Raw genomic sequence first — 9,746 nt, forward strand, 5'->3', positions numbered from 1 at the left:
TCACACCATAAGGTTTGCAGTTAACCAGTGTGGGTGTTGTTGACTAACAAAAAACTCAAACATTTGTTTCACTGTGCTCTGACAGGCACTGCTAAAGATTTATTTATTAGTTAAATATCTAAACAATGTAACCATTCATGTTTACAACAAATATCATCCAAGGCACATTTTAAATGAGCATTAACATACAGTTCCCATAATACCACTTGGCTCTCAAGATATGAGAGACACACACATCCCTAAATGTCTTACATTGCCACAAATATTTAATAAATAGCAATATGTGAAAAATAATTAAAACTCGCTTAGACATTATAAATAAAGATATCTTCAAGACAGATGACTTTATAAAAGCCAAAGTCAAACGGTTGTAACTCAACTTGTGACTTGTGGATTTTATTTGAAGACAGTATTCATGGCACAGTGCATTACACGTGGGTAAAGCCGGGTGAAGAACCCTAGTACTCTACGGACTCGAATGTTTCTGTATCAGAACCGGAAAGAATCGAATGTTGTGAATGCCTGGTAATACTCATAATCTTGTTACTTATTCTTTAGTCAGATAACTACTGATTTAAAATAATGTATGGCATACTCAAAACACAGTACTAGTAATCCCTACTGCTGGCAGTCGCATTGACTGTGTGCCTGTGTGACTGACAGAGAGACAGAAGCTACACTGGGCAAAAACCAGTGAATGCTGTGTTCAGACAGTATTGCGTTTACAACACTGTGCTGAGATTGCAGACTGAGGAAGTGAAACATGCACATTTCGGTCTAGTCTTTGTTTTGCAGTTTATCAGAGGACAGTGTAATCCTATTTTAATTCCATCTTTTATTCGATCGTGTGGCCCTGCATAGAGTTCAGATGACAGAGTCAAAATATAGGGCGACAGCAGTCATGTGAACAGCATTTGTATTTGTGTGTTTCTCCATGTGAATGAACTTCATCACCGCTTTAAACTGGCCAGTAAACTCACGGCCATCGCTATCAGCACCGCAACTCCCATCTCCATCATCCTTCCCATCTTCTTCTCTTCAACCGTCTCCTCCTTCTTCCTAAGCATCTCCTCTTTTCGGACTCGGATATCTCTATCCCTCTGCAGCTGCTCGTTGTAGTGGGCCTTGATAAACTTGTCGAAATCAAAGACGTCTCCTCGGCCGTCTGCGCCCACCACAGACCGTCGGCTTTCGGTTGTCTGTTTCGCGGAGCTCCCTGTGTCCCTGGCGGAGGGTCTGGCTGTTGCTAAAAGGTCCGACTGACTCAACATACCGCGGTCGTATTTCTTCCGCAGTGCCTTGTTGCCCAGTACGGTGTAGGCCTCGCTGATCTCAGAAAAGCGGACAGTGGCGTGCTCACTGCCGGCGTTTCTATCCGGGTGGTAGACGAAGGACTGCTTGTAGTAGGCTGTTTTTATCTGGACTTGAGTGGCGGTAGGTGACACCTCCAGGATTTCATAGTAGCCTGATTTGGTTTTGCAAAGGGGCTCAGATCGGGTTCCGTTGCCGCTGTAAGCTCTGATGAACTGTCCATGTCCCCAACACAATCTAAAAGTCTGTTGACGAGAAACGGACCTGGAGGTGTAAAAAGTCCTCCGAAACTCGGCGTTAATCCGATAGATGGGTAGATTTGCCACTATATTTTGAACCTTGGACTTATTAGAAAGTGAATACTCATTTTTGAGTCCAAGAAAATCGTAATATTCAGCGAGATTTGCGTTTTCCCAATTGTTTTTGACCGTACCATACAACGGTGTCAGGCTTGTGTCCTTTGAAACTCCACCGGTCACTTTGTCTGCTGCATTTTCGGCTCCATGCAGTTCTCCATTTTGGATATTACCCAACAGTAACCCAGCCGATAGAGACGAAGCCTGTATTGCACCTTTATCTTGACTTTCAATGAGTTGTCGGTTGTATATTTTGTGTGCAAAGTTGTACGCTCCCCTTCCGAAACATAACCTGACCTCCGCCATGTTTGAAGGGGGCAAAAGACGAAAGCTGATTTCCGGGCTGCTGACGGCGGCTCGTTCTAACTGCAGAGCCCCCGGTGGGCGAGTATTTCTCGTTTGTTCCAGGATGTCGAAGGCATGTCCCGCCCATAGACAGTTTTGCCCTGTTCTGCCCCTGATTTGCTTACCCTGACATTCGCACTCTAACCTTTTGAAACCTTTAAACTTTTTTTTTTAAACTAATCTAACAATCTACCATAAGGAACGATACCTTAGTTACAAGTTCATTAGGCACACCTAGCTAAAACTAATACAGGAAGGATATAATGTTCAGTTTTTGTTGAAAGTGTTGTGGTGCTGTTGAATAGTTGCATTAAGCAGATAATTTTTCTCATTTAACCAACCATTATTGATATTAATTGAACTTTTTACTTAATGAGGCAAACGTATGCGATAGTTAGCCTGATTTTGACTTTCTAAGTCAAAACGATGAGCTATTAAATCCAAATTATAATAGTATCAAGTCAGTAGATCAACATTGTGATCATAAGTATTTTTTAACACTTTTGTCATTCTTCTTATAGTGAAATTATATTTTATACACGTTTTTGTTTGTATAATTACATACAAAATGCATTAAGTAAATATGTGTGACAAAAAAAATGTCATAATGAGGACTTTTATTTTGAAATGTGATCATACGTCACAACAACCCCATAACCGGAAACTTCATTCTATGCTTTCATTATGTCGAGGTTCAAAACAGTAATTTGGCCTAAAGTCATTTTATTTGGGGACTCCATCACACAGGTTAGCTAATGCACAATGATTTTCAAATACTGTAATATCATGCAAGCCTGCATTAAATGATAACCAACTCACTAACGTAGTAGTTAGCATTAGCTGCTAGCTTTCTAGATAATTCTTAATAAAAACAGTGTTAATTCTTTCAGTTTTCATTTCAAGCCAATGGTTGGGGTGCAGAAATTGCAAACAAACTAGCAAGGTCAGTAGTTCCCATTTATTGGTTCTTGATTTGTTGTAACCGTAGTGGAAGTGCTCATTTAATTTCTCAAAAATGTTATTGGCGCTGATGTGATTTTTCTTTTTTTAAGGATAAGTCATATGTAACCAGACTAAGCCTTCGACTAATATATTTATCTGACGTAATATATTTTCCCATCAGAAAGTGTGATGTTGTAAACAGAGGACTGTCCGGCTACAACTCAAGATGGGCTAAGATAGTTCTTCCCCGCCTCCTCGACAGCCCAAACTCAGCAGACAACAACATAGCTGCAGTCACGGTCTTCTTTGGAGCCAACGACTGTGCACTGGAAGGTACAATTTTACTGACACGACCTCTAATGACAATATAGGAAGTTTAGTAATGATACATATTCGGCTACAAACCTTCTATATCCTTTTTTTTTTCCCCAGCAGAAAACAACTTTATAATTGTAGACATTGCACGTGAAGATTTTCATGATGACATAGTATGACTTTGTTATAGCATGCTATACTATATTATACTATACTTTTTTATTACGTGCTTAGAAAGACATCAGGCAGGGAAGTCTAACAAGACACGATGCTGCAGCAAAATGTAGGATCCTGTGTGTTTGGAGCGAGGCGTTCACTTGAGACTAAAAGTCAGAATGTGTCAGCTTCTCCTACTTAAATTATTTATGATAATGCAATACTTAGTCACTGGAGTACCCCTATACATGTTTTTAGATGTCATTCTATGCACTTCACAGCTTAGGCTTTTTGTGATAATGACTACTGAAAACAATGTTCATAGAAACATTTTCACTAATAATTAATTATCCTTTCCTAATGTTTCTGTATGAGTTTGCCTCTTTTTGTCTGTTGCTGTCATGCAGATAAAAATCCCCAACAGCACGTCCCTCTGCAGGAGTATTCGGAGAACCTAAAGGAAATCACCAGGCTTCTGGCTTCAGCTGGAGTTTCAGCAGACAGAGTTATCTTCATCACCCCTCCACCTGTTCATGAGCCAGCCTGGGAGAAGGAGTGCATTCTGAAAGGTAAACCTCATTCACAATCTCCTCTCTCTTGTTCTTGAAAGGTAACATAGGCCATTTTTACACTCCAGACCTAAAAAGATCCTGAGTGCTTCATGTATTTTTTCAGGATGTCCACTCAATCGCCATAACTCTGCAGCGGGGCAGTATGCCCAGGCATGTGTCCAGGCTGCCAGTCAGTGTGGTACAGACGTCCTGGACCTCTGGACACTCATGCAGAAAGATGGACAGGTGGGTACTTGTTACTGCAGTTTTTGTTAGAGGCCACTGTGACCTGAAATCCTCACACATGACAGAGAATAACACTTTGGTTTTACAAGTATGCAAATTCCAAATAATATCCAAGAATTTTAATGGAATGAACTATGTATGGGACTTAATATTTGGGAAGTAGTGATAACTTCCAGTACATTAATCCCAATTGTTAATGCTATCCGCAAGTGTAACCTAGAGATTCTTTAAGTCAGTGCACAACAGACAAGGCAAGCATACAAATTAACATATACAAATAAAATTACAATTAGAGCAATACATAAATATTTACTTAATTTAAATTGAGCTTGTCTTCCCCCCCCCCCCCACATAGATTACATATTTCTTTGAAGGAATGTTCCAAATGAATTAGACAATAATGGAACCATAATATAAAGCATTGCTGAAACAGGCAATACAGAAACTGTCCATTAGATTATCAGTTCATCTAAATTCCAGTTTCTTTAATCATTCAATAAATTGCGTGGGCAGAAAAAATGTAAGCTGTTATTGTTCGTTGGACATTACAATTTTCGATACATGTAGTATATATTGTCAATATAGTGTCCTTAAAGGTTTTAAAATCTTGTCTTATTAACTGAAAGCACAAACGTGACCAGACCTAGTTTTGAGCCATTTCATTATACCCCATTATCTTCCTTTAAATTAATCATTTAACAAAAGCCTTCCTGTTTTGTCCTCTGCTTCATAGGACTACACTGTCTATCTGTCGGACGGGCTGCATCTCTCACAGAAGGGAAACCAGTTTGTGTCACAGCACCTGTGGGAGCTGCTGGAGAGTCGGGTAGCTGATCTGCCCTTCATCCTGCCTTACTGGGGAGACGTGGACGCCAATAGTCCTGAGAGCAGCCTCCTCTGTAACCAGTGAAGGAGAGGATGTTGGCTTTGAAAAATATTTTCAAGATCCTACAGGGCTGGATATTCTGTGAAAAACAAAACACTCACGAGCACTCCTTTGTTGCACTTGTTGGAAATGTCCAAGTGAATGAATGAAGCAGTTGTGTTTGCCAGTATGTCAAATGTGAGACCATGTATTAATGTTTAAAATGCAGAATAAAGATTTTTATTTTGAGATGCGTGTAGGTAACGCAAGCGAGAAACTTAAAAAAGAAAAACATTAAGAATAGACACATCAGAATATGACACAAAACATCTGCTTATTGTGTAACCGTTCAACATCAACCTTTTTTCTTGACCTACAGTTAAATACATATATAACACATTTACAATTAACATGTGGCACAGCAGGCAACAGTGGTGAAACAGCATATAACAACACAACAGAGTGAGGCGCATAAGTCACATTGTCACATGGACAGAAAAAGCATAAAAACATTTGTACGTCAGAAAGTTTTTTTTTTTAAATTCATTTCCAGATTGTCCAGTTTTATGTTTGACTAGTAGAAGTTTACTTTCAGAAATCAAAGTTGACTTGGAACGGTTAGGCACTAACTCAGACAAGGCACCATGTTTCATACACACTATAACCTTAAAGTTTCAACAGCACGACGAATGAAATACGGAATAGACTCCCACTCGTCCCTGCACAGTATTAAAATGTTGCATCATAAGTACAAAGGGGTCAAAAGATTATACAAGCCTACAATTTAAAAAAAAACTAAAAAATAAAAACTGACAGCACAGTAAGAACATGTAAAACGCATTTCAATGCTCCAGTGATGTGAAAAATACTTCAAGTGTAGATATGACAGATTCAAGATAAAACTCGGTTTAAAGTCAACGTTTGTTACTCAATATATCACACTAAAAAATTATTGTAACTACAGAATTAATATATTTAATCATTTGACTGTTAGTGCTATGAAGACAGTACTTTGAACAAACATTTAGGGGAGAAAAGGCCAGGCTGAGCCTGTTTGCGTGAGGCTTCTTTTTGTTTTTTAAGTTATAATTCACAATCATAGCTTAATTTTATATATTTTTTTACTAGACACACTGGCCAAATTAGATAGCGCTTTGGCATCGATGTGTGTCATTTTTGTTTTTTGTATATATGTTTTTATATTGCATATTCAGAAACCATTTAGCCACTGTGTTACAAAAACATAACTGAATTTAACTCAGATGTGTTTGGGCAACCAGCTCTCTGTAGATTGATTTCCACAGACCTACTCAGATCTCCCAGGGTTCATCTGGATGAGAACCCTCTACCTAACAGAGAAGAGGCACCGCATTATTTCACTACAGGCACACAAAAACATGAATTTAGTCAGTAACTACTTACTTCTTATAGTGACTTCCCGTGTATAATCTGTGTGGTGGTTGAAGCGGACCAAAAAATATCCACATCTCATGTTGTCCTTAGATCTGTTTAACAACAAATCTGACCTGCAAACAGCGTATGCTATTACCTTTGAACAATTGGCATCTGATTTGATGATGCTGCATGTTATTTGCATGTTCCCTTAACACAGGAAGCATGTAAGTGTTGTTGCTTTTAAACAAAATGTACTGGTGATTTCATCTCAACATTCAGTCTCTTTTGTGTCCGCCTCAAAGCATTCCTGCCTCTTGAGGCGCCGCCGGTCCCTGGCTGCCGGGTTCTGCTCTGTCAGATCCTCGTAGGAGGATTTCGTAGCCGACGAGCAGGCTCCTGCGGTTGTGAAATCGTCCGACGGGCCCTCCTCTCCCAGGTGAGAGTCGCTGCTGGTGTCCTCCTGGATGGTGTCCATCCGTGGCCCCCCTGCGCTGTCCTGGGTGGGGGCGTAGCTCGGGTCGGGGGCCTGGGTACTGGTGCTGGCTGCGAGAGAGGCAGAGACCTGGCTTTGCTGCTGAGGGGGCAGGGAGAAGGGCGCGGTCCGGCCGACGCAGGATGAGAGAGGCTGAAGAGGCTTGACGATGCGCACCGACGCCGACTCGAGGTTGCTCAGCATTTCTTGACTCTGAAGGGCAAGAACTACAGGTGAGACTGAAGCAAATCAAAGCTGACCATCACTGACTGAGGAGGGATCCATTCCCTTTTTACTCCCTTCTGCTCAAATCTTCATAGTTTAACATCAAGAAATAAGTCAATAATCAAAACCCTAAAGCAGTTTCCATTATACTTTCAGAAATTTAGTAATAGCTATCTGCTATCTCCCTCCCATTGCAATCCCCAATTACCCCTTTAAAAATGGGAATGAGTAAAACAAAACATTTCTCACAGTGGACATTTTGTGTTGTCAAACAGAGGTGTAGCTAATATTAATAATGGCTGCAGTCCATTTAGGAGCATGTGGGCCCTGACATTGTGCATGCTGGCTCACTTGCGGGATTAACTTTCAAACCTAAATGGAATTAAGCCATCACTAATGTTATTAGACGCTCCTCTGCTTTTACTGCTATCACAAGTCAAAATGTCTGCCATGACAAAGGCCTATAGAGGAATGCACCCTCAGTCTCCAATCGAACCTAAAAACAAAAAAACAGTGCGGACGGCCATTACAAAAAAAATAAAATAAATAACAAACACCTTAAGGACATTATCCTCCTCATGTTGTGACTTTGAGCAGCAGCAGATGCAAAATAAAATAAAAAAACGCTTACAAACACTGCATCCCATTTCACAAAAGACAACAAGGTGCAACCTGTTCAGTCCTCTCTCTGTTTGAATACTCCTTAAATGCAATCTTGCTTTCTTGCGGTAATTTCTGATCAGATATGACCGTGTAGACGACATGTGTACACAGGAGCACATTTATAGTTAAAGTCACATTAAATCAGCTGTAGTTTAAGCCTCACTCATTTTATCTCTCCAGATGAAAGACGCAGGGAGTGTGAGGGCTGGAAATGTGTAACTAGATCAGTGATTACATCAAGGAGTAAGTGACAGCAGGAGTATCCCAAACGTGGGCCATTGACCATGCATCTTCATGGACTCAATGGCAACGCCACACTAAGCCATGGCACACACACTCACCTATGGCGGGAGCTCTACTACAAACTTCCACCATCTGCTGCAGTTCCAATGAGAATGGAAAGAGCCAAGGCAAAGAGTGATGGACAGGTCATTTGGAGCTTAAAGCTGGCGGCGACAGTGAAGCCCTTACTGACAGATTCTGAATCCATTTGTGTCCTGCTTTTACCCGTTTTAGTTTTATTTTTTTTCAAGACTGTAATCCAATTTAACACCAGATTTCTCAGGAGTGTTTTGGGGGATGCTGTTACACAGTTTTATTAGGTTTAAGAGTAAAAAATCTACACACCCCTGTTAAAATGCCAGGTTTTTGTGATGTTAAAGAATTAGACAAAGCTAAATCATGTCAGAACTTTTTCCACCTTTAATGTGACCTATAATGTGAACAATTCAATTGAAAAAGACTGAAATCTTTGAGGGGGGAAAATTAAAAATGTACAATAACCATGTTGCCCAAGTGTGCACACCCTTAAAATAATACTTTGTTGAAGCACCTTTTGATTTTATTACACTCAGTCTTTTTGGGTAGGAGTCTATTAGCATGGCACATCTTGACGTGGCAATATTTGTTTACTCTCTGCAAAAGTGCTCCAAATCTGTCATATTTTGAGGACATCGCCTTTGTACAGCCCTCTTAAGATCACCCCACAGATGTTCAATTGAATTCAGGTCGGAGCTCTGACTGGGCCATTCCAAGACGTTAATCTTCTTTTGGTGAAGCCATGCTTTTGTGGATTTGGATGTGTGCTTTGGGATGTTGTCATGCCAAAAGTTGAACTTCCTCTTCAGCGGAAGACAGAAGGTTTTGTGCCAAAATTGTCTGGTATTTGGAACTGTTCATAATTCCCTCCACCCTGACTAAGGCACCAAAACAGCCCCAAAGCATGATGCTGAGCTTGGATGTTTTTCTTTGTAAGAAAAGGCTTCCGTCTTGCCACCCTACCCCAAAGCCCATTCATATGAAGAATACGGGAGATTGTTGTCACATGTAGCACACAGCCAGTACTTGCCAGAGATTCCTGCAGCTTCTTTAATGTTGCTGTAGGCCTCTTGGAAGCCTCCCTGAGCTATTTTCTTCTCGTCAATTTTGGAGGGACGTCCAGATCTTGTTAATGTCTCTGTTGTGCCACATTTTCTCCACTTGATGATGACCGTCTTTACCGTGTTCCATGGTATATCTAATGCTTTGGAAATTCTTTTTTACCTTTCTCCTGACTGATATCGTTCAACAATGAGATCCCTCTGATGGTTTGGAAGCTCTCTACGGATCATGGCTTTTTCTCTGAGACGCAACTAAGAAAATGTGAGGAATATCCTACTGGAGCTGAACTTTGTGATTAATAAGAGTCACTTTAAATGATGGCAGGTGTGTAATGACTACTATTTAACATGAGTTTGAATGTGATTGGTTAATTATAAGAGGGTGTGCACACCTATGCAACCAGGTTATTGTAAGGTTTTTTATTTTTCAACATTGAAGATATCGGTTTGTTTTTCAATTGAATTGTTCACATTATAGGTCACAATAAAAAGGTGGAAAAAGTTCTGACATGATTTATCTTTGTC

General features: G+C 40.3%; 3 protein-coding genes across 4 annotated transcripts in view; 1 reads left to right on the plus strand and 2 right to left on the minus strand.

Moving 5' to 3' along the window:
- Window positions 1-62: 62 nt before the first annotated feature.
- On the minus strand, window positions 63-2,059 carry dnajc30a (DnaJ (Hsp40) homolog, subfamily C, member 30a). The gene has a single exon (XM_032500272.1). The coding sequence runs from the start codon at window positions 1,971-1,973 to the stop codon at window positions 951-953; it is 1,023 nt and encodes a 340-aa protein (XP_032356163.1). The 5' UTR covers window positions 1,974-2,059; the 3' UTR covers window positions 63-950.
- Window positions 2,060-2,627: 568 nt separating this feature from the next.
- iah1 (isoamyl acetate hydrolyzing esterase 1 (putative)) lies at window positions 2,628-6,316 on the plus strand. Its single transcript, XM_032500275.1, has 7 exons — window positions 2,628-2,759; window positions 2,903-2,955; window positions 3,136-3,287; window positions 3,833-3,994; window positions 4,101-4,222; window positions 4,956-6,160; window positions 6,216-6,316. Exons 1-6 carry the CDS (start codon window positions 2,697-2,699, stop codon window positions 5,130-5,132), a joined length of 729 nt encoding a protein of 242 aa, XP_032356166.1. The 5' UTR covers window positions 2,628-2,696; the 3' UTR covers window positions 5,133-6,160; window positions 6,216-6,316.
- A 345-nt stretch (window positions 6,317-6,661) lies between these two features.
- Window positions 6,662-9,746, minus strand: part of adam17a (ADAM metallopeptidase domain 17a) — a 14,808-nt gene continuing 11,723 nt past the window's right edge. Inside the window, exons 19-20 of one of the 2 annotated variants that reach the window (XM_032500270.1) lie at window positions 8,184-8,220; window positions 6,662-7,167 (exon numbers count right to left, since the gene is read on the minus strand). In XM_032500270.1, coding sequence (XP_032356161.1) covers window positions 6,779-7,167; window positions 8,184-8,220 — 426 coding nt within the window. In that variant the 3' untranslated portion in view covers window positions 6,662-6,778. The remainder of the gene's footprint in view (window positions 7,168-8,183; window positions 8,221-9,746) is intronic. The other variant, XM_032500271.1, reaches the window with a different exon arrangement.

The sequence above is a fragment of the Etheostoma spectabile genome, chromosome 20, assembly GCF_008692095.1.
Source record: "Etheostoma spectabile isolate EspeVRDwgs_2016 chromosome 20, UIUC_Espe_1.0, whole genome shotgun sequence".
NCBI classification, from domain to species: Eukaryota; Metazoa; Chordata; class Actinopteri; order Perciformes; family Percidae; genus Etheostoma; species Etheostoma spectabile.

Bases quoted from the DNA above. Each gene is read 5' to 3' on its own strand.
- dnajc30a (XM_032500272.1), bottom strand. From the start codon at position 1,973: ATGGCGGAGGTCAGGTTATGTTTCGGAAGGGGAGCGTACAACTTTGCA.
- iah1 (XM_032500275.1), top strand. From the start codon at position 2,697: ATGTCGAGGTTCAAAACAGTAATTTGGCCTAAAGTCATTTTATTTGGG. The intron at 2,760-2,902 runs GTTAGCTAATGC...TAATTCTTTCAG, and splicing joins TTGGGGACTCCATCACACAG to TTTTCATTTCAAGCCAATGG. The intron at 3,288-3,832 runs GTACAATTTTAC...GCTGTCATGCAG, and splicing joins CAACGACTGTGCACTGGAAG to ATAAAAATCCCCAACAGCAC.